The sequence below is a fragment of the Gambusia affinis genome, linkage group LG12 (genome assembly GCF_019740435.1).
Source record: "Gambusia affinis linkage group LG12, SWU_Gaff_1.0, whole genome shotgun sequence".
Lineage (NCBI taxonomy): Eukaryota > Metazoa > Chordata > Actinopteri > Cyprinodontiformes > Poeciliidae > Gambusia > Gambusia affinis.
The window spans coordinates 2,527,249-2,551,927 of record NC_057879.1 but is presented as its reverse complement, the minus strand read 5'-3'; the positions used below and the strand labels follow the sequence as shown (position 1 = coordinate 2,551,927).

Here is a 24,679-nt window from a genome sequence, read left to right as displayed (position 1 = left end):
CAAATGCAGTGCGACAAATCCAGTGCGACAAATGCAGTGCGACAAATGCAGTGCGACAAATGCAGTGCGACAAATGCACGCGACAAAGTGCGACAATGCAGCGACAAATGTCGAGTAAATGCAGGCAAATCTAGTGCGACAAATGCGGTCGCGACAACTCCTGTGAATCCAGTGCGACAAATGCAGTGCGACAAATGCAGTACAAATGCAAAAGCATAAATGCAGTGCGACAAATGCAGTCAAAACAAATGCAGTGCACGACAAAAGTCACGACAAATGCAGTGCGACAAATGCAGTGCGACAAATGCAGTGCGACAAATCCAGTGCGACAAATCCAGTGAATCCAGTGCGACAAATGCAGTGCGACAAATGCAGTGCGACAAATGCAGTGAGACAAATCCAGTGCGACAAATGCAGTGCGACAAATGCAGTGCGACAAATGCAGTGCGACAGATCCAGGGCGACAAATCCAGGGCGACAAATCCAGTGCGACAAATGCAGTGCGACAAATGCAGTGCGACAAATCCAGTGCGACAAATCCAGTGAATCCAGTGCGACTAATGCAGTGCGACAAAAGCAGTGCGAGTAATGCAGTGCGACAAATCCAGCGACAAATCCAGTGCGACAAATGCAGTGCGACAAATGTGAAAAGTACAAATGCAGTGCGACAAATGCAGTGCGACAAATGCAGTGCGACAAATGCAGTCACGACAAATCCAGTGCGACAAATCCAGTGCGACAAATCCAGTGCGACAAATCCAGTGCGACAAATGCAGTCGAAAAGTATAAATCCAGTGCGACAAATCGGACAAATCAGTGCGACAAATGCAGTGCGACAAATCAGTGCGACAAATGAAAAGTGACGATAAATCAGATGCGACAAATCCAGTGCGACAAATCCAGTGCGACAAATCCAGTGCGACAAATGCAGTGCGACAAATGCAGGTCACAATGACAAATGCATAAATGCAGTGCGACAAATGCAGTGCGACAAATGCAGTGCGACAAATGCAGTGCGACAAATGCAGTGCGACAAATGCAGTGCGACAAATCCAGTGCGACAAATGCAGTGCGACAAATCCAGTGCGACAAATCCAGTGCGACAAATCCAGTGCGACAAATCCAGTGCGACAAATGCAGTGCGACAAATGCAGTGCGACAAATGCAGTGCGACAAATGCAGTGCGACAAATGCAGTGCGACAAATCCAGTGCGACAAATGCAGTGCGACAAATGCAGTGCGACAAATGCAGTGCGACAAATGCAGTGAATCCAGTGGTCACGACAAATGCAGTGCGACAAATGCAGTATAAATGCGCACAAATGCAGTGCGACAAATCCAGTGAATCCAGTGACAAATGCAGTGCGACAAATGCAGTGCGATAAATGCAGTGCGAGCAAATGCGAGTGCGACAAATGAAAAGTCGACAAATGCAGTGCGATAAATGCGAAAAGTATAAATGACAAATGCAGTGCGACAAATCCAGTGCGACAAATGCAGTGAATCCAGTGCGACAAATGCAGTGCGACAAATCCAGTGCGACAAATGCAGTGCGACAAATCCAGTGCGACAAATCCAGTGCGACAAATGCAGTGCGACAAATGCAGTGCGACAAATGCAGTGCGACAAATGCAGTAAAGTGCAATGCACAAATGCAGTGCGACAAATACAGTGCAAAATGCGGTGCGACAAATCCAGTGAATCAGTGTCGACAAATGCAGTGCGACAAATCCAGTGCGACAAATAAATGCAGTGAATCCAGTCACGACAAATGCAGTGCGACAAATCCAGTGCGACAAATGCAGTGCGACAAATGCAGTGCGACAAATCCAGTGCGACAAATGCAGTGCGACAAATGCAGTGCGACAAATGCAGTGCGACAAATACAGTGCGACAAATGCAGTGCGACAAATGCAGTGCGACAAATCCAGTGTGACAAATCCAGTGAATCCAGTGCGACAAATCCAGTGCGACAAATTTAGTGCGACAAATGCAGTGCAACAAATCCAGTGCGACAAATCCAGTGAATCCAGTGCGACAAATGCAGTGCGACAAATGCAGTGCGACAAATCCAGTGTGACAAATCCAGTGAATCCAGTGCGACAAATCCAGTGCGACAAATCCAGTGCGACAAATGCAGTGCGACAAATGCAGTGCGACAAATCCAGTGAATCCAGTGCGACAAATGCAGTGCGACAAATGCAGTGCGACAAATCCAGTGCGACAAATGCAGTGCGACAGATCCAGGGCGACAAATCCAGGGCGACAAATCCAGTGCGACAAATGCAGTGCGACAAATGCAGTGCGACAAATGCTGTGCGACAAATCCAGTGCGACAAATCCAGTGAATCCAGTGCGACAAATGCAGTGCGACAAATCCAGTGCGACAAATGCAGTGCGACAAATGCAGTGCGACAAATCCAGTGTGACAAATCCAGTGAATCCAGTGCGACAAATGCAGTGCGACAAATGCAGTGCGACAGATCCAGGGCGACAAATGCAGTGCGACAAATGCAGTGCGACAAATCCAGTGAATCCAGTGCGACAAATCCAGGGATTCCAGTGCGACAAATGCAGTGCAACAAATCCAGTGCGACACTGCACTCGTTGCATTCACTGCACTGCATTTGTTCCACTGGATTTGTTGCACTGCATTCGCCGCATTCGGTGCGTTCGTCGCATTCACTGCACTCCTAGCATTCGCTGGATTCACTGCACTCGTTGCATTCACTGCACTGCATTTGTTCCACTGGATTTGTCGCAGCATTCACTGCATACGTCGCACTCTCCGCATTGGTTGCATTCACTGCATTCGTCGCATTCGCTGCACTCACTGCACTCGTTGCATTCGTCGCATTCGCTGCATTCACTGCACTCGTCGCACTCACTGCATTTGTCGCGTTCTCTGCATTCATTGCACTCGTTGCATTCACTGCACTCGTCGCACTCACTGCATTTGTCGCGTTCTCTGCATTCATTGCACTCGTTGCACTCACAGCATTCGTCGCATTCACTGCACTCGTCGCATTCACAGCATTCGTCGCATTCACTGCATTCATCGCATTCGCTGCACTCAAATGCAGTGAGTGTAACAAATCCAGTGCGGCAAATCTAGTGAATCCAGTGTGTCATGTAATTTATTGTCAGATAATTTTTCCATTTTGCCAGATAACATAGTATTATTTATATCTAAACCGAAAGGTGCAACAGAAACAACAACAAGGATAAACATCAGAGGCATTTTAGAGGTTGAGCTTTGCATTTTGAAAAGATTCAAAACCAATACAAATTTCACCACATTTGTGGTTTGGAAGTATCTCTGCTTGAGTTATTTTCTTTATATATATATATATATATATATATAACACAACTAAGATAGCAAAGTGATGGTTACAGGTGGATACTAGATAGAACAAGTCTATCAATTAGCTTGTTGCAGCACAGCAGGAATGTTCTAGCAAGGATTGATTAGCCTTACCCACTAACTTGATCAGCCTCAGTGTATGCTATGTTTTGGTATCTACATTTAGATGTCCTAATATTTTTTCTGGATCAAAATTAAATGCATTTAGATATTGTGAAATGACTTCAGACTTTAATATCCGGATCCGAAGGTTCTGCTCTAGGGAGGAGGAATGTCTTTTCTAAATCCTAGTTGTTTATGGCAAATAATCACTGACACTTTGTTAGGTTCTACTAGAGGTTTCTTTTGTTTAAAAAAAATGTTTAGTCTCCACAGCTACTATTTGCCTTATAAACATCAGGTACTGGTGAAGGAAGTTATGGAATGCACACCTGATGCAATTGACTATAACATTTAGTACATATTAATCCAGGAGAATTGACTGATACAAAGTCACTGTCAGAAGCAGAGTATTTTAAACCCCTTGGACCTTTTAATTCTTAAGCTTAAATATACGCTATGGGCAATTTATTTGAAAGTAAACACAAAGAAATTTTAATTGTGAAGGTAATTTAATTATCAATAAAACTAAAATCTCCATTGCTGTACAGTCCACTTGGTTAAAGAATTAAAGATTAAAGAATTTTATTCGAACATGATACAAATATAAAAATAAAATAGTGCACAGTAGCAAGAAGTGCATAAAAAAGAAAGAAAATACCGATTTTTTAATTTTTTATTTCAGTTAACATATCATGCTCAAAATGGGGTAGGAAGAAGTAAGAACTTATAAACTCCTACCCCTGAACACTTGAGACTTTAAAGTCCTCGGGTCATTAAAAAATCAAAAACAAAATCAAGATGGCAGTCAGAAGTAGAAGTTACTAACATTTACCATACATTTTCCCATTTTATACTGGTTTAATAAGCTGTAAAATTCCTTTGCTGTTAGTGTTTTACCTTATGGACTTCAACATCAGTGCAGATCTAGAGACTAAAGCACTTGCCCATTCTTCACTACAAAATAACTAGTTGAAAAAGTTGTCTAAAAAAATATAAAGAGCTGTCTTAAGACTTCCAAAACTAGTGTTTAATATTAGTTTACTAAATATTTACAGAAATGTTTATACTTTGAGAATCTTTTATGCACCCTATTTCATACTCTGTTATTAATAAATTCAGATAATGAACCCCGTTTTTTTCTTCTTTTTTTAAACTTTATTAAAGATCAGTAAACAGATAATAAAAAATACATATGAACAATTCTTGATGGTGGGTATTTTCACAGAATCAAAGTCTAAACACTGAATCAGTGGAGTTAATCTTTGTTGAAAAATCTTCATTTTCAGTAAGAATTGTAAATTTTATCTTTTCAGCTAAAAAAGATCAACTTTTTTATCTTTTCAGATAAAAAAACTATATCTGTTAAACTAAATAATTTCAAATTCTAGACATAACAAACACCTGGTGGAATTGTTCATCAGCTGAGCTGGTCAATACAACGCTGGTAAAAACGTTGTTAAAGAGTTAATGGAGGAGGAATGTTGTGTTGACTTCCTGAAGGCAGAGTTTCCGAACGAGCAGGAGTTTTTACCGAGACAGAGGCCCAATATTAAAAAGTCAAATTTAAATAATATTTGATATACATAAAACATTTTTATAACAACTGAAGGTAACATAGGTACTTGATTGTGCTCTAAAATGGCACAATGTTGCTAGGAAATACTCTACACTGGCCCCTAAATCTGTCAAAACTCACCACTTTTTCACTTTTGAATCTTATTATGTAGATAATGGGAAAAACAATTTCTTGGCAGTGTTTTTCCAGTCTGACTTTGTGCTGTCTGTTCCAGGTGTCTGGTTTGGAGCTGCAGCTGCAGCGAGCGTGGGCTTCTCTTCAGGATGAAGTCAGGAGCAGAGGCCTGGAGGCCCAGTCTGCGGAGAGGAACCTGCAGGAGACGACCGAACAAAACACACAACTCTCCAAGTCTATCAGGTCCCAGACAGAGGAGCTAGGATCACACAAAGCTCCTTATACAACCTGTTTTCTATATTATCCTTCTGATTAAACACTCATTCTAACACTCTAAAGTATATTAAAATGACATCAAGTGTAACTTTTGTAATATAGCAAAAACCGCATCATGATCTGTTTGTGGATGGTTTTGCTTCTCTTTTAGTTTCCAGCTGAGGAAAAGGACAAAATACATAAGCCTTTCTCTGTTGGTTTTATAGTTATACTTTCAGTTAAAGCTTGAATCTTTACCTCATGTTGTGCTGTATATTTCTGGGCAGTCATCTCACATCGAAGATTCAAAACCTGGAGGTAGAGCTGGAGCACCTGAGGAGCCAAGTGGCTGCAAAGGCAGAGCAGATCATTGGTTTGGAGCAGAACCTGCAGCGTACCAAGAACCAAGTCGTCACCAAGACCTCCACAGGTTAGACATTCAGGATCAGTTCGGAAAACAAAAAGGTTTGGTGTTTTCAGCATGTTCTCTATCAGTCTCATCTTCGACCTCTATCGACTCTCATCTTCCTCCAGTTGAAGAACTTGAAGAGAACCTCCATCGCTGTGAGGAGGATCGGCACTGCAGCATGCAGAGAGTAAAGGTCCTGGAGGGTGAACTGCGCTCCGTGCAGGTGGAGCTGGGCGACACCGTGGCGCGGCTGCAGGAGCTGCAGGACGTCCTGCAGAGGACCCAGACCGTCTCTGACCAACGGCAAGCCCAGGTGGACAAACTGGGTTTGAGGCTGAGGTGAGGAGAAGTCCACGTGTGGAAAAGTCTCTCTGTGCACGACACGAACGGAAGATCGCACCAGCATGTCTGCTGCTCTGAACATCAATGGAAAACTATGTAAATGTTGATGCTTTGCTTTAAATCAAACCAAACCCGATTTCCTTCATTTTTGGTGATCAGTCGATATTTGCATGTGAAAGCAATTTTATTTACATCAACAGAGGTCTGAAAATCAGCCACTGCCCCTTTTGCTCTGCAGAGTCAGAGGACTGACTGTTTTATTTTTCTTTTTTCTCAGGTTTAATTCTGCGTTGTGTGTTTGCTGATAAGAACATATTTTATGACTGTGACAAATTTAGATATTTCTAAAGTAAAACATCTTTAAAGTATTTTATCTGTTGAGATAAAGTTAAACATTGGGATGTTTTTTTTTTGTTTTTTTTTCTTTCCCCACCATGGGGTCTTTTTGTGGGCTCTAGTGTCCCTTATACAACAGTAGGCTGACAGGAAAAGGGGAAGGAGAGGGGGGAAGACATGTGGCAAATGTTGTCTGGTCCGGGAATCAAACCCGCGACAGCCGCGTTGGGGACTGAGGGCCTCCAAGCGTGGGGCGCGCTACCCTCTATGCCACCGGAGCATGCCCCAAACATTGGGATGTTTTTGTTGCATGAAATGCAGAGTCATACAAAGCCCAGTTGTATGGCACAACAGTTTCCATGGCTACTGAACATCAAGCACTCTGTCGGATAATCAGTCACGAAGAAACTAGGAAAATCAAAAGCCAAGCTGGGGTTATGATTTTCTGAACTTTTTAACTCCTCCATCAAACCTGCGAGCATATATGTGTCTGCTGGCACATATAGACTAGTGGAACATAAGTATCAACCCAAACGCTGCAAAAAGAATGAATGAATATCCTAATATTGTCCTACAAAAATATTTCATCTTCCACAATCCAGAAGTTGTTCTCCTGAGTCCTGATGATGAGACAGTTGGTTTATGGATTATCTCAGAGCTGGACTATAAATCAGTAACAATATATATATGCAATAGGTTTTATCAGTTCAACAAATTCATCAATTTCACTGAACTTGGATCCAGAACTGCACAGCATTCTGGGGGAAACTTATTTACACTTTGGCTGCCTAGCAACAACCTGTAGAACAACTTGTGGAGTGGCAGTTTAAGGTTTCGCCACCATGCCTCATAACTGCTTAAAAACCAAAAAAATTCATAACTAACTGTCGTTTTGACTAATATGAGACGCTTACCTCATGATGTGTTTTTCAGCCATATCATCCAGCTGTAGTTTATCAGTGTGTGTCTGTGCATGAATCTACAGTGAGACCCAGAGGGAGTTAGAGGAGAGAACTCATGAGGCCTTGGACTTGGACAACGCCCTGAAAGAAAGACAGGAGGAGCTCCAGCAGAGAGCCAAGCTGGTGCAACACATCTTCAATCAGCCTTTTCTATTCACCACCGTTAAACGCCCGTCTCATCTCCCACCTGTCCTCACTGCCGTGTCTCCCTCAGCTCAGCCAGTTGGACGAAGCCATCAGGGAGCACAAGCTGGAGATGGACAGGAAGGTGGAGGTCCTGCAGCAGGAGCTAGCACAAAGAAACGCTAAGGTCAGAGAACCTGTCCCTGTCCTCTTTGGTTTTTATTCGTTTTAACCTCGAGTTTCCATCCAGAGACTTTAGAGAAGAAGAAAAGCAACATAAAGGTCATTTGAAAAGTACATTTTTGCTGGTTTTATAACAAATGTTATTCCTTTGTATATGAAAAAAAAATTCATTAATTTAAATGACATTCATAATGATAATTTAATTCCAGTACAGTTAAACTAACTTCTCTCAGGCTTGTCTAAACCCGACTCATTTTCCCCTACTAGCGGATGATCGATCCGAAACACAGAAATGATGCAAACTCCAAAACATACGAGCACAAAAACTATTGCAAAATGCTGCAATCACAGGAAGTAAAAGAAAAAGGGAAACTGGCACAAATACAGCAGAGGCAGCGAGTATGAAACTCTGCAAACTCGTTCCATAGAGCTGCCTAGCTCCAGACCACTAGGGGGAGTCGACCACCTAATCATATCGGACCAGACCCTCAGTAAAGACAGATGTCAGTTTCACCCGTCTGTCACTTTAGAAACACCAAACACTCAGCTGAAACTGAGACATTCACTCAGGACGTTTGAACATAAAAACACGTCTAAGATCTATATCAGTTAAAAAGACACACATCATTTTCATTCCACTTCTGATAAGTCTGGGATTGTAATTTCACAAAATGTCAATGGATGTAAAAACTTTGAATAGGACAGTACACAGTTCAAACATCCCAGTCCTATTTCCACCCAGTTAAGTTCCACCCAGAACTTCCCAAACATGCAGCTTCTTTTTGGTAGAAGTGAGGAGAGGAGTTCCTGGGAAACCACGATGGGCATCACTAATTGAGATAGGTACTGAGAGCTGCTGGATCTTCCTGTCTGCTCCTGTTTTTGTGCTGTTAGGAGACAGAGGAGCTCAAGCAGCAGCTGTCTGAGCGTGAGCAAAGGCTTCAGGAGGCCCTGGACGAACTGGGAGCGAGTCGGCGTGACCGTGACGGCCTGAGCAGAGAGCTGGACGCCGCCAAGCTGCAGATCAAGGAGACGGTGAAGCCGCGTGTTGTTCCGACTTCTGGGACTGTTAACTGTTGGTTTCCCTGGGATTAACTGGAATAGTCTGAGAATGAGTCATTTTTCCATTCCCTTCAGCTGCCTCCGTGTTGCGCTTATGGTTTTAACCATGTGGTGTGTGTGTGTGTGTTTCTGCAGGAGGCCCAGCTGCGCAGTGCAGCGGAGGAGCTGCTTCGGAAGGAGTCCGGGTGGCTGCAGGAGGAGGAGCGGCTGCAGAGCACGCTCTCTGCTCTGGAGCAGGAGCTGGAGCTGGAGAAGGAGCAGCACAGTAAAGAGGTACGCCTCCTCCACCTCCTCCACCTCCCCCCTCCTCCTGACATCAGAGAAGGGAATATACTTTACTGTCCCCCAGGGGACATTTGTCAGACTCGAGGGTGTCCACTGCATAGTAGCAGCAGCCCAAACAAACAGTAAATACACATACAGATAGCTTGACTGCATAAACAACAGTTTAAACCAAGTTACACCAAAGCTATTGCACACCGTCCACCTCAACACACTCTCTGTTTAAAAAGAGTGTGTTTTCTGTTTTGTTCTGTGGAATTAAAATGTCTATGTTGAAATAACAATTGTCTTTGTTAAATTACTTTAGAAGATCCTGCTAATAGAAATGTTGAACGTTTCCATTTACTTATGAATATATTTAGTCAGTTACACAAAACATGAAAGGAGCAGTACTGTACATGGTCGACATGGCGACTCCAGCTTAAAGGGGCAGTATTTTATAAAATTTACTTTTTTTTTTTAGCTCTACATCATGTAATAATGTTATTCCCTCATCAGAAACAGACCTGTAGTTTTGCTTCGATTCTTTCATGGGTGTTTGAGAAATCCTTTAATCTCCTGTGGCAACTATTCAGCTGTGCAAAACACCTGGATGGGCCTAGTGTCGCAACCCTCCCTCGAAACTCTGCCACTCAGCTCCTTCAGACTAGCCAGGATGAATTAACAGACAACTGCTGTTGAACTTATTGTAGGAGCTACTCATCAGAGCAATGCTGGTAAAAATATTGTTAAAGGGTTAATAGAGGAACCATGTTGTTATGACTTCCTGAAGTTAGGATTTCATGCTTGAGATCTGGAAATTGTCTCGTCACCTGGAAGACGTGACGGCGGTTTTTCATGAAAATCTCATCGGTCCGTGTGCTTCCTGTTGGTCCGTGTGCTTCCTGTTGGTCCGTGTGCTTCCTGTTGGTCCGTGTGCTTCCTGTTGGTCCGCGTTAGGACAGCTGCTGTGGGTTTGCAGTGACTCCGGTGGTCGCCGTTGTTCCTGTTCTGTTCTGTCTCATTTCTATTCCTCTTACTTGATGTTTTTTACCCGAGGGAAACTTTTTCACATGATGTGTTTCTACTGGGGTTTTATGGAATTGACTAATCCACAGTCTTGCCTAACAGAAACTGATCCACAGTTTTAAGTTGTTGTTTTTTCTTTTATTGTTTGTTTTTTTGGTGTCCATTTACGTTCACCTCATTTCATGTTTACATAACATTTCAAATTTAATAGAAAATAATTCTAGATAAAGAGAAACTGGAGTGTAAATATTATAAATATTATTAAAGTAGATATTAGCATAATTTACATGATTTAATAAAAAATAAAGTAATACGTTGTTGAACCACCTTCTAGTCTTAAGGAAGTGTGGCTCTTTCTGCTTTGCTTAGTTTTAGTCAGATCGGCTGGAGAGCATAATGACTTTGATTCTCATTCAAATTCTGGTCTGGGATTTGACTAGGCCTTTTTATCTCATGAATATGCATTAATTTAAATGATCCCATTATAAGCCTGGCTTTAGTTTCTAACACGATTGTCTTGTATTCACATCCATTTTCTCTTTAAAACTGAGTGTCTAACACAAGTTTCTTTGTGCAGCATATTTCAGCAAAGTTTGCTTTGTGTTGAGTCTTTGTTGTAACCACTGACCGCGCCGCTCTCCGTCGTCCTGCAGCTGGAGTCTCTGCAGCACACGCGGGGCCAGCTCCTCAAAGTGTCGGAGCAGATCTCCTCCACCATGCTCTCGTCCCAGGAGCAGCTCACCGCCAAGCTCCAGCAGAGCCAGGCCCAGCTGGAGGAGGCCAGGGCGCAGTGCGGCCGGGTCAAAGCCCAGCTGGACCAGGCCGAGATCGACCTGGACTACAGCCGCAGACAGGCCGGCCACCTCCAGGCGCAGCTGGACCAGAGCCAGGCGCAGCTGCTGCAGAGCAGAACCGAGGTGGAGGACAGCAGGGTTCTGTGTGAGCAGACCAGAGTTCAGAGCAGCCACCTCCATGCGCAACTGGAGCTGCTCTCCGCGCAGCTGCAGCAAAGCAGGGCGCAGGTTTCCCAGCTCCAAACTCAGCTCCAAGCCTCGGAGAAGTCTGCCGAGATGTCCGTTGATTCGCTGCTTATCAAGGTACGCTTTATCCCAGAACCGCAGGCTTCACCGGCTGCCTGCGCATCCTTAACAAGTCTTAAGGACACGCAGGCAATCTTTTTTTTTTTCTGAAATAAAAAAAATATATGTATTTTTTAAATCATCTAAAAAAAACAAACAAACCCAGTGACTTAAATATATTAATCACAGGGCTTAAATACATCTTACTATGAGCTACTTCAGTGCTATGCTGATAAAAATGTTAAGGTTTTAATAGATGAGCCATGTTGCGATGACTTCCTGAAGGCGGAGTTTCAGAGTTGAGGAGTTTTTTTTTAAAGAAACAGGCCTAATTTTAAGGTATTTATACATAAATTCAAATTTCTTTTAAGTCATTTTTGATTTATCTGGTATTTTTGTAACAGCTGAAGGCAAAATAGTTACTTGATTGTGCCATAAAATAGTTACTGTGTGCCTGGAAAACACATAATACTGCCCCTTTAAGCTTATTATGCAGAATGAGAAGCTCAAAGTTGCTGCCAGGAGCCACAAACTCCAGAAGGTTCAGTCTTTGCTACGCTTGATTGTAAGAGTTCCTCACCTCAATATTACAATAACCTCTTATATTTCTAGTTTTTTTTATTTTTATCTTAAATTTAATTCAAGGTGGCATAAGAAGTCTTATATTTGACTTTCTGAAACCTGCAGGAACCCTTTGACTGTTCCTCCTGTTCCAACGTGTTTCATGCTGATTTTCCTCCTGCTGCAGGAGTCAGAGGTGACCCGCCTCCAGGCCCGGATCTCCAGTCTGGGACGAGCAGCAGAGAGACGGAGCCAGCGCAGCCACTCTGCCTCCCTCACTGAGCCTCCGGAGCCCTCCTTCTCCTCTCAGCCGTCTCTTCCTTCCTTCAGACTCTTACCAGCCTCCGTCCGCTTGTCTCCATGCTCTCACCTGGGGCCCCTGCACTCCCCGACACACGACTGGCCTCAGAGCGCCAGCTTGCACTCCTCCACGGATCCCCCTCTCAGCCTGAGTGGGGCGCTGATCAGGGAGCCGTGGGACTCTTCCTCTGTGTCTGGGTCGACGTTCCCGGGGTCGGCCGACCAAAGCTGGCGGGGCCTCAGCGCCACCGAGGCCTCGGCGACGTCCGACGCCTCGTTCGACCCGCTCACGTACATGGCAGACAAACCCAACAGCGCTGACTTCCCCACAGAGGCACCGGCGAGACAGCAGGGGGACAACATGCCGCTCACTGAGTCCAGGAGAGAGTCGGAGGGGACTCTGGTGGGAGAGGACGAGGGAGACGTGGACATGGGCTCACTGACCGGGATGCTGAGGTTTGTGAATCAGACTTTAGCCATGCAGCAGGAGCCGTCTCCATGGAGCCCCATAAAGCAGAATCAGACGTGACTCTGTCACTCTGCAGGTAAAAATGCCTTTAATTAGCCGACTGATCAATAAAAGCTTGGTTTTGTTTTCTGAAATGGGAAGTATCAGAGTATCAGTTACTGACACCTAGTGGTGGAGATTCACCTATCTTTTTGTCTTGCGTCGACGTTCACATGCCATTTTGTTACAGTGTAATTACCAGCTTCAATGTATTTTATGAGATTAGTCAAGAAAAAGGAATGCATAATAAATTTTACCATGATACCCTGAACACAACATCTTTTTGCTGAAACATAGTAGTAGCAGCATCATGCTGTGGGATGATTTTTTTCCCCCTGCTGGTTAGAGTTGATGAGAGATGAAGATGGAGCCTAAATACCAATGTAAGGAATTCATGTGTTCGCATGGTCCAGTCAAAGTCCAGACCTGAATCCCACTGCAAAACTAACTGTTGGTTACAGCTGCTCTCCATTTTGTTTGACTGAGACGGTTTTTTATTTTTTGTTTTGTGCAAAACTGAAATGAAACAGGGGCTTTTATAAAATACTCCCTTCTTAGTTGAAAGAAAGTGCATGCCACACTTTTCAGATTATTTTTTGTTTGTTTGTTTGTTTTTTTAAAAAGTGAAAACTAAGGGTGATCCGCCTTAATTGAACTCCAGTTCTTCTACCTAGAAAGTCCAGTTTGTTTTATGGAGGTGAGAATAGATGATCAAACTGTGAACTCTGGTCCGCCTACAAACCCAGGTCTCTGTTTGGTTCAAGTGAACTCTGGTCCAGGTCGAATTTACTTCCTGGAATGCAGGAAGTGGACTACAGCGCAGGGCATTGTGGGTAAATACAACCAGAATAAACATGTGAGTCTAGATCTACTGGGAGAAATCCTACAACCGCTGAAATCTGACGCCACTCCATGTTTGTTTACATTTTATGAAGAAGGAAGTTGTTGTCTCCGTCTCCTTCAGAGGGTTCCATGTCGTTTCCTTCAGCGGTTCGGTTGTTGCAGCGCCACCACAGGTGAGGAGGTGAACAGGTTTTTCAATGTGACAGAATCAGCAGCTGAAAATTGAAACAAATGTTGCAACTTTGGTCTCCAATCAAACCGAGTCTATCAGGTGTGAAAGTCTCATTGTCCTTCTGTTTCACAATAATGTGCCACTTTGGCTCGATCTGCAACATGAAAACTCAATAAAACACTTTGTGCTTATGAAGTCACAACAGTCCAATAGTTATGACAAACACATCCAGTTATATAAACCTGGATGTGTTTGTCTCTGGTATCACCATTTTTTTTTCCAAGTGGAAGAAGCCACACCAGTGTTTGACTAACCAAGGATTGCATTGTACCTTCAGGTTTTCACTTCTAGTTTCACACACACTCTCTTGTTTTTGTGTCATGCAATGAACTTTGAATTCTGGATTTCTTAACCAGTTGGATCTTTACATGACGCAGCCTTCAAATGAGTTTAATAGTATCTGAAATGTGTTTCAACGCTGTTATCTGGCGATCACCAGCCACTAAATTCTCGTTTTTGTTGACGAGCTTTGAGACTTATGAAGATCAGAAGAAGGAGACAGCAACTTCCTTCTCAAAGAAGGAAGTTGCTGTCTCCTTCTGATACACAAGTGATCTGAATGATCTGGTCGTTCAGATCGCTTTCATGATCACCTCTGTGGGGGAGGAGAGGAACAAAACTTTCAACACCAGGAAATTATTATTTTTTTTTTACATTTATGCTACAACCACAAACGTCAGTGTATCTTAACTGAGTTTAAGTGACAGAACAGCACAAAGTAGTGCACAAGTTGTGAAGAGGAAGGAAAACGATACGTGACTTTCAGAAGGTTTTACAGAACTTGTTTTTAAAAAGTGTGTTGTGCATTTGTATTGAGCTCCTCCAAGCTAGCAGTTAATAAAGCCACATTTTACTCCAGTTATAGTTTTGGGTCCCCACAGCGTGATGCTGCCACCGCCGGATTTCCCTGATGGAGGTGGTGCGTTCAGGAGGATGTTTTATGATGTGTAGCATTCAACATGTAAAACAAAAAGTTGAATTTACTAATTTAGCGGCCTTTATGACTTCCTCTCTGCATCAGTTATTTACCGACTTTTATCATATCACATTACAACCTGTGCAGAGAGACTGAGCCTCTGCAAATGTAAACCATGATGACCCGAGAAAAATGTGTCATTGAAAACTTTGAAGTCTGGCTCACTCTATGAAATAGTTCCAAGTTTTACTCGGGATCAGGTTTGTCATAACACATTTCCTGCTCGATAAATTGCTCCAGTAATTATTGGGATAATGTCTTGAGACCATTTTTAAATAATATATTGATAATAGCATAATAGTCCAAGTTTGCCCTCTCAAGGATAAATACACTGGGAGATATTTTAAATACCCCCCCAAAAAACGAACAAAACAAATAAAAAGGAAATTAAAACCACACATGGTCCAAACTATGAAATGTGATCATGTGTCTTTAAACAAAATTTCACTTCCAAAAACATTCCTCACCATCACGTTCATTTTAATTTATCATGTGACAAATTGATTGATGTTTTTTTGTGACAGGCGTACCCAGGATGCCTAGGATGTACTTTCCTTCTCTCTTTCAGGGAGCCGCCTGCATGGGGAACACACCAACCAACCTGATGCATCCCTGTATTTATGAACCTTCTCCAGGATTTGTCCCTTTATGTGTTTATGTGTTAAGATAAATTATTAGAGCATGTTCATGTGACCTCTTTAATTGCACTTAGTAAAACATGGATTCTTCACTTCAGCAGAATGTAGCATTTGCATTTTATTTAGCCTTAACTACTGTTTGTGAATGTGAATAATTTTCTTGTTATTTCTGCCAATTAAAGCGTTTTTGCATAAACTGAGTTGACTCTTGGCGATGATGCGTTCCTGTGAAAACCTCTGGAAGTTCCCATGCTGAGTTGGAGGGTCATCAAACTGCTCTCTGACCATAGAAGGAATGTTTGGCACATGGCTCCATGTGGGCAAGTGAAATTGTGATCACATGTGAACACAGAGCAAAAACATCAGGAAGGTTTTGGTTGTCAGATCCCGTTTGGATCTTTAGATTGCGCCTTTTGTAGGATCCTGGTAGTGTGTGTGTGCGTGTGTGTGAGAGAGAGAAAGAGAGATTAGAAATTAAATGGAAGCATTTCTTTATCAGTTGGTTAAAGTTAGTAAAAATGCTTATCTGTGATGATGAAATGTGTTTCCTTCTCCTCCTGACTGAGCAAAAATAGCAGAAACTTAACTTCAAAGTAAGTGTCTCAACCCTGATGAGGTCCCAGCCGACCTGGTTAATGCAGGCCGAGGCTCCAGGCACCATTAGCGCCTGCTAATTAGCACATTTAGCTAGCACTTGTGCACTTGCACTGACAATACTGCAATACTGCGGCGAGTTGATGAAGCCCAGAGCTCGATTGCAGAGTTGCAAGCAATAGCTGTCTTGCTGGTGATGCTGCAGGATCAAGCAAAAACTACAAACTAGAGAATTCTGTTTACATGACAGATAACAGTGACTGCATTTGCTGTAAATCCTCCTGCTTGACACAATGGCATGATGGAAAAACTCTCTCATGCCTCATTGCCCTGAGCCTACTGCCGCTTTAGCTCCTCCAGCAGGGCCAAACGTACAGCTGTCCTAATGTATGGGAACTGTAATCAAATTACAATTACAAATGCATCATTTCATTAAAAACTGTATAAACGACGATGGCTTTGGCTGTAGTAGTTCGACTTGCAGGGCGACTGTGGCTGTGTGCGTAGAGAAGTCGTCTTGTGATTGGAAGGTTGTAAGTTTGATTCCTCTGGGCAAGGCACTTAACCCCAAATTGTCTTACTAATCTGCATACAGGTGTATAAATGTGTGAGCGTTTGTGAGAGGGTGAATGTGACTCTAGTGTAAAGCGCTTTGAGTCGTCAAAATGACTGGAAAAGCACTATGTAAGTTCAGTCCAACCTACAGTTGGTCAATCTGCAGTTTGATTCCCATTATTTTATCTTTACCAAAGAAAGATAAAATAAAACAAAATATCACACCAGGATGCTGTTCTTTGTAAAAATTATTTACTGGTTTATAGTTTTAGATCTAAATATCAACAAAATTTGGAATTTTGGCCGATTAGTACCATCGTTAATTTGATGGTAATTAACTGCTGGCAACATTACTGGATTTTTCTATGAATTTTACAATTTCTAATATTTTTACAATACATTTCTTTGTTTTATACATTTCATAACTGTAAAAATTACATAAAATTCATGCTTCTTGAGTCATAGTAACTGTTGCTATTTCACAATCTTTTACCGTAAAATTTACAGAATTGCTTTTACAACGTTGGTTTATTAATGACAACACTTCTGGAAACTTTCTGCATCAATTCCAGTAATACACTCTACTTACACTCACACATACACAGATGTCTTTACACTTTTTTTTTCAAGAATTTATAATAACTCTTGAAACTTTCATGCTTATGCCGCTACATAAACACGTTTAGCACTACATGCCCGTAATTGGAGGCTAGAGTTTAATTTATTTATTTTTCTAAATAAATATGCCTGATCTTGAGCTTAATCTGATATTAAAATAAATGAATGGAATTCTTGATATGAACAAAAGTAGCAAAGCAAAAATTTCCGGAACATATAGCAGATTGAATTTAGGGTATTTTGTTTTCTACCATCATGATGAACAGAAGCTAAACGAGAGTAGATCTTTCTAAAGCTCTACAAATGAAAAACTTACGCCACTATTTGCATTTATTATTTATAGTTTAAGAAGCACATGTGACTTTCTGTTCTTGTTTTCTCTGACTGAGCTAGCTGACGCTGTGGAGGACAGAGGATGTGGTTGAGACGGTGGTGAGTGGCGTGCAATATTGCTCTATTTCCACTCTGAATCTTCCCCAGCCTGTCAGAAACGGCTCTGCTGTATTTTTCTGTTTGCGCAAATATGATGGTGCAAAGTAATGATTACTAATCCTGGTGGACGTGAGATATGCTTACTGTTGAAAAGACACATTTATAGTAAGGAGCCCATAAGATTTAAATGGTACTACCTGTAGCAACAGTGCAGTCAGAGCATAAAATAGAGGAAATGAAGTGTTAGTTCATTGATTGTGATAAAATAAAAAGCAAAAATTAGTACAGGAAAAACTTCACACAACTAAAATGTTGGGCTGCAACACATAACGCTAAAACATGCATGCTATATTTAGCCTCATACCAGGGAAACCCTCAAAGAAACTGCAGCAAAAGATGGAAAAGTATTCACCCAGAGTGAATACTTTTGCAATGTTTCAGTTTTTTATTTGTACAAAATGGTTTGAATCATGTCTTATTTTCTTTCCAGTTCACCATATCACTTTGTGTTCTGTTGGTTTTTCACATAAAAGTCCAATGAAATACATTGATGCTTGTGGTTGTAATATGACAAAACGTGGAATAGTTCAATGGGCGTGAATACTTTTGCTGGCCACCGTAGATCCAGAGTTCTTACAGAGGAAGACGAGGCTGAATCAGTGCAACATGCAGGGATTTTTACGTCTTCATCAGACAGACAGCCTGAGGGAAGAAACTGATTCTGCTTTTTGCGAACAGCATTCTGCAGCAGCCACCTGAAGGGAAACTGTGTCCAGGATGTGTGGGCTCTGCAAAAATTTAACTGCCCTTTTGCCCTGGACCTGTTTGTGATTTGGAGGGCGAAAATCACCTTGAAAAGTTAATCTTACAAGTTTTACATTTTAAAATGTATAAAGGTTTTTGTGCTGATGTCCCAAAAAGGCCGAGCTCTCCGGTTCAAATCTTGTTCCAGGAATTCAAATTCAAAAATACTTTATGGATCCCAGAGGGAAATTAAACAGATGACACTGAGGGACCTCCCATGCACACTCCTCTGTTCCATTCTCCATTCCATGTCATTAACTTGATTTTCTCTCTTATTGTCTGTTTGCTTGTTTTCTCTGTCCTCCTGTGGGTTCCTGGAATCTCTGGTTTTCTATCCTAACCAAACTGTTTTTTTTTTCTGGGATCTGCTCACGGCGGAGCTTCTCTTTGTTCTGACCTGGTTTGTTGCTTTCTACCATATCTGAGCTTAAATTCAACATAATACATTTAGTTACACCAATCTATTTTTCACATAATATCACATTTGAGTAAATTAAATATTTCCATAATATAAAACTCAAAAGGAGTATAGGTAATCCAGGGTACTGTTATTCTTGAATTGTGCCGCTCATAGCTGCGTGTCAAAGTAGATTTGTTCCTTTAGTTCTAATTTGTTCTTTTTCTGGACTTTTGCTCATAATGCTTAAGGTAGAGGTGTTGGCAGGACCGGACCCATTATGGTTCGGACACATCAGCACATCAATAAGATGAAGAGAGCAGCTGAAGATGTTCAGAGTTTTCTTGGGAGTGACCAAAATGGACAGGAGATGGAGTGTGTATGTCGAAGTGTGTGTATTGTTTGCACACAGAGTTAAAGAGACTTCCTGAGACTTATTGGATAAAGCTCATTAAATATGGCGCTAAGATGGAGAGGGAAGAGAGGAAAAGCTCAGTAATGGACTGGATGAGACCGAGGCAGATCATCTGATGTGGTGACACTTAAAGAGAGATATATTCACCAACTTCTTGATCATTTTAAGGTACGGCTAATTTAACAATAACACCAGGACTTTGGGGACAACAGGATCAGGTCTGGCTGGAGTTTTCTTATCATTCTTTCCTGTCAGAGGTTTTCTAGAATCTTACTTCAATCAATTATGGTTTGAAAACAGTTCTTGGAGGAGCCAGTAGATCACAGCGTACTGGGAAAAGCTACTCCTCATTTTAGGAAAATCACCTGTTTTAGAGTCAACATGCCTGTGGCCCAGAGCGGCTCCTTCTTGACTGATTCATGGCACACTATTAGCACACTATGCTAACTCATCAGCCTTAGGTTGAGTCCTCAGACTGACTCCACCTACCTCTAGTCTAGATAATTTGACAAGCTAAGGTTAGTGAGCATTAGCAGTGTTTCAAAGGCATTTCTTTTTACTTGATGGCCAGCTTGTCCTTGGTTCGCTAAGCTAACATGATGCTAACGGTGCATTCCAATTTTACTTGAAATAAGAGTTGCTAATTTCCGTCTTGGAAAACTCAACCCCCAAACCTCCTCAGCTCAGATCTCCGTCTTAACAAGCTGGAGATTCCTGACCAGCCCAGGCCTCAAATTCCAGTTCAGCCAGGTCTAAACATAGTACAGATTTGCAAATTAAAATGTATGCAAAACTTCCACCAACAGCTTTGAGGACTTTGCAAAGCACTTGGAGTGAGGATTGCACCTTACATTGTCTCCTCTTGCTCAGCAGACGGACTAAAGATGGCGAGTCTCAGTCTCGGTACTTTTTTGTGTCTTACTTGTTACTTGGAAGACAAAATTTCCAAAAAGCTGGACTGCAAAGTTCCCCAAAGTCAGACATATTTACAGACAATTTACTAAGACAGGAGTACCTCACCGCCCAAGACCTGCATTTCCAACATGGCTGCCAACCTCATTCATTTAGAAAAATAAACACAGGGGTATCTCAAAGCAGAGTTTCTGGCTCCTCCCCCGTTTTAGTTTAAAATGTTGAACATGTTACTAAACATACAAACTTCAAACAAATATCCAAATGCACGTGGAAAAGCTCCATGTGTACTCACTGATCTCAATGTTTCCTTGTAGAAATATTGGTGGACTGTAGTTCCAACAGTTTATATCTCTTCACAACAACATCATATGTGGGCGTGTTTATTTGTATTTAAATTACCTTGTACTTGTAACATAGTTGTACTTTTCTTTACCTGGATTGACTTGCATAGAAAATATGAAAACAGAAAGTAAGAAAAAGACTGTACAGTAACACAAGTGATGAAATGATATCACTGCTAACAGTAAAAACAGTAAGCTCCTGTCACAAAGCAAAAGATGCGCAGCATTGCTTCTTCAATAAAGTTTGTGAAATTTGAATGTGTTGTCATTTAAATTTTGAAATGTGTTGTCATTTCCGTCAAATGATGCCGCTGAGTCTTTGCTGCAGAGGGAACTGAAGTTAATCAGTGGATTTGCAAAGGAGACGATCTGCATGCATTTGCACCAGGTCACGTGAGAGCTGCTGCAGAGAAGCCAGAGCTCGGGTTGTGTACCAGGGTTGTGTGCCAGGGTTGTGTGCCAGGGTTGTGTGCCAGGGTTAACCACATCGGCACCGCCGCTCTGCAGCAGGGCTGAAAAGTGTGTCTGGCACGAGTTAACCTGAGAAGGAAACTCATCAGGTCACAGTTTCTCAGTTTGACTCTAAAAGATTGCACAGGACATTGGACAATAAAGCAGTGAAGCTCATTGTTTGCTCATGGCAGAATCAGGATGTTAGCTCTGTGGGCTGTGCAGCTCAGATAACTTCTGTCATCCAACAAAAGACCAAGTTTAAAGGAGCAACCTTCCAGCTGCAGATTTATAACGTACGGATCTTCTTCACTGGTCTACGTATTAAACCCTGACAGGTTCATTTGTGGCGTTCACAGTAATAAATTATCTCTAATAGTCATGAAGAAGCATTACATTCGTTCTGGTCACTCTGTACAGGTAACAGAATCCATGCCACAGATTCTTTTAGCTGGATTTGCATGAAGATCGGCATCAACGTGTTGCTTTACCAGGCAAAGCCCTGAGGTTTGCCTCAACGTCGTTAAACAGCCTTATCAACAGTGTGTGCTGTGAAAGGACGGCGTTATCTCACTCCACAGCTACTCCATATGCACCAGGTTACAGATCATGTCCTCCACACGCTAAAGTAATGTGTGTTTTTAATTTTTTTGTACTGTTTTTTTTGCACACTCGCCTCTTCAGTTCACCCTTATCAGTGGAGACACATTATTGATGTTACCATTATAAAATAGCTGACAAAAAATATTGGCAAAGATCAATGAGATTTTCACAGGAGGCGGAGCGTTGTTGTTAGCAGCTGCTGAAAGTAACTAAAAAGTTACTTTTAATGTAACTTAGTTACTTTCCAAATCAAGTTGTCAATAATCTAACTAAGTTACTTTTTCAAGGAGTAATCAGTATTCCAATTAAAGTTACTTTTTCAAAGTAACCATGACATCACTGGTCATGCAGCAGAAAAATGTCTTTAAAGTGCAGCCAGTCAGGTTTAACTTCTCTGACTATTCTGAACTTAAACCTAGAATCAGTTGTACCCTGAATGCTTCAGCTGCAAAACAAGAACAAGGACTCAAAAACAGAAACCACTGTGTGTCATGCATATATATATATATATATATATATATATATATATATATATATATATATATATATATATATATATATATATATATATATATATATATATATATATATATATATATATATATATATATATATATATATATATATATATATATATATATATATATATATATATATATATATATATATATATCATTATTTAAAATCCTCCATTAAAGGTGTGAATACTTTGTGTCATTTGTGGGATTTTTGTTTCAAGCCTCCCATGAAAACGATTTAATCCCTGCTGGTGAGGGAGTGTTGTCCATCAATCTCACCAGGCCATCTGCACAATGGGGCCTGCATGTCACATCCTGTTTGAGCCCCTCTCCCCCCACCTCTCCTTACCAACACACAGTAACAACAACGTGGCACCATTGAGCTCCAGCTGCCAAAAGGTAAAACAAATCATGACACTGAGATGAAACAGATACATTTGCTTCTACTTGTGTGAATTTAACAGCGCTGTCAATCGATTTAAAAAATGTAATCAAATTAATCAATATGCTTAACTAATAAGAGAAAAAACTGGTGTTTTGGAGTAAAATATTTAGTTTTTCTGTAAATCTTTAGTTTGGAAGCTAAATATTTAGCTCTGACTAAATATTTACCTTCCAAACTAAATATTTAATTTAGAGATAATTTTTTTATTTTGGAAGCTAAATAGTTCGCTTGCCAATTAAATATGTAACTTGAAACTGTGTCATTTACAAATGAAAGAATAATGTGGTGAAAATATGACTGAACAATGAGCAGAACATTTTTTTTTCTTGTTATAGGCTACATAACTCAAATTTTAGCCATTTAGTTTTCTCTGTAGCTTCACAAATGACACCCTGTAAGTTATCCTCTTTTGTGATTCATCAGAAATAGCACTTTACAAAAATGTAAAGTCTTTTCAGTGGTTTTTGTTGTTAATGTATATATTACTTACATTTAAACATCTGTTTGTCTCGAGCGCTAACATAAGGCTTTCATAGGCTTTCATAGGTCGTCCTACATTTTCCCCATAACTGCGTACAAGCTTTGCTCTTTCCTTGAATCTGAATCTGCATGTTTCTTCTCCGGTCTAACAGTTTCAGAGTGGGTTTGCTAGTTTTTATTAATTATATTTTGTTTTAGTTTCCATTTAGTTTTAACTTTTAACATAACCAAAGTTTTAGGTTTTTCATCTGTTGGTTAATTTTTAGGTGCAGAATTCACAAAGGTCAAACAATTGTATTGTGATCGTGTATTACATGGATTGGGTAGTGCACAGGTGTCATACTCCAGTCCTCAAGGGAAGGTGTCCTGCAGTTTCAGGTACAAAACACTGGAATAACATGACTTAATTACCTCCTCCTTGTGTAGATCAGTTCTCCACAGTCTTGCTAATGACCTAATTATGCTATTCAGGTGTGGTGCAGCAGAGGCACATCTAAAAGTTGCAGGACATCGGCTCTTGAGGACTGGAGTTTGCCACTCCTAGAATGAATACTCAGCAGAAGATGCGATTTTTCAAAAAAACAAAAAAAACAACAACTATGTATTCAATTATGGCATTACATCACAGCTTTTACTGCTGCCAATTTAAGTGCTGCCAGGAGGAGTATGGAGTGCCAATTTGACAAACTCAATCACACAGATGAAGGCTGTTTGATTTGTAGCTTCAGTGTGTTTAAGTTCATTTTATAAATGTATGACATACTTCCAGTTAGTTGAAGTTTTTTCCCCCATTACTTGCAGTGTTTATTTATTACAGTTTACAAAAAGGCTTTTCTCAATTTCAGTTTTCATTATTTTGTGTTTCAGCCAACTGTATTAATGTTGCGTCTGACGTGAGTAAACATGTAACGTGAGTAGACCTGTTCCAGCCTGAGGGATTAAACTGAGTGATGAGTACACACACACCTTTGCTCAGCAGGTTCTGACCTGCTCCTTAGCAAAATAAAGCGTCTGTAAACTATTGTTTCTGTTTATGACGCGCTAAAAGCAGCATTTTAGTTTTTTTCCTCCTGGACTGGGGTGGGTGTTTACTGCTTTTTTTTTGTACAGGGAAATGATGCTTCTATTCAAAACATACTTTTTCAATCGAAAAGGGAAATAAAATAGATTAGTGGTGTCATGTATTTAGATTTTCAGTAGGTTTTTATTCCTATGGAGCCTCTGGCAGTCCTGATCTGTTGCATTAACATAACAGGAACTCCGACTGAAACACTTTCTATTCGTTATTTTTTTTTCCACTTCTATATGTTGCGATTCTGGGAAAGTTGAGTCAAACACACGCACACCTAACTTACTTCAGGGAATCTGAATTAATTACCCAGAACGTTAGAACCAGCTCCAGCTAGTTGAGGTCTTCTAGGAGGAAGTTCTGTTTCCACATTTTTTCACAATGGAAACACAAATATTGGTGTTGGGATTTTACATGATAGACCAAAGCGAAGCAGTGTGTCATTTTAAAGTGAAAGCAAAATGATGCATGGTTTTTAAAATAGTTTCCAAATGAAAATCTGAAAAGCTTAATTTGTGTGTCTGCTTTAGTCTAGAATAGAATAAAAATAAACTTTATTGTCTTACTGGAGGGAAATTCAAATCTAAAAGCATAATTAAATTAAATAGAAAATATGTCCAAGATTAACAACTACAAATTGGGCCTCTGTCTCTTTAAACCTTCAACCCTTAACCCTTTAACAAAATGTTTACTAACGTTACTATGAGAAGTAGCTCCTATAATGAGCTCATTTGATGCACACTTCCACCAGGTGTTTGCTAATTGCTGCTGGCTAGTCTGAAGGAGCT

The 24,679-nt window shown here is 41.1% G+C and overlaps 1 protein-coding gene across 3 annotated transcripts in view; it reads left to right on the top strand.

Moving 5' to 3' along the window:
* Positions 1-15,371, top strand: part of ccdc18 (coiled-coil domain containing 18) — a 31,643-nt gene extending 16,272 nt beyond the window's left edge. For 2 of the 3 annotated variants that reach the window (XM_044133039.1, XM_044133037.1), the window contains exons 16-24: positions 5,257-5,399; positions 5,699-5,841; positions 5,946-6,159; positions 7,484-7,583; positions 7,675-7,770; positions 8,661-8,801; positions 8,964-9,101; positions 10,772-11,215; positions 11,946-12,667. In XM_044133039.1, the coding sequence (XP_043988974.1) occupies positions 5,257-5,399; positions 5,699-5,841; positions 5,946-6,159; positions 7,484-7,583; positions 7,675-7,770; positions 8,661-8,801; positions 8,964-9,101; positions 10,772-11,215; positions 11,946-12,587 (2,061 nt within the window). In that variant the 3' untranslated portion in view covers positions 12,588-12,667. Of the gene's footprint in view, positions 1-5,256; positions 5,400-5,698; positions 5,842-5,945; positions 6,160-7,483; positions 7,584-7,674; positions 7,771-8,660; positions 8,802-8,963; positions 9,102-10,771; positions 11,216-11,945; positions 12,668-15,185 lie in introns of those variants that run through there. The other variant, XM_044133038.1, reaches the window with a different exon arrangement.
* Positions 15,372-24,679: the final 9,308 nt, after the last annotated feature.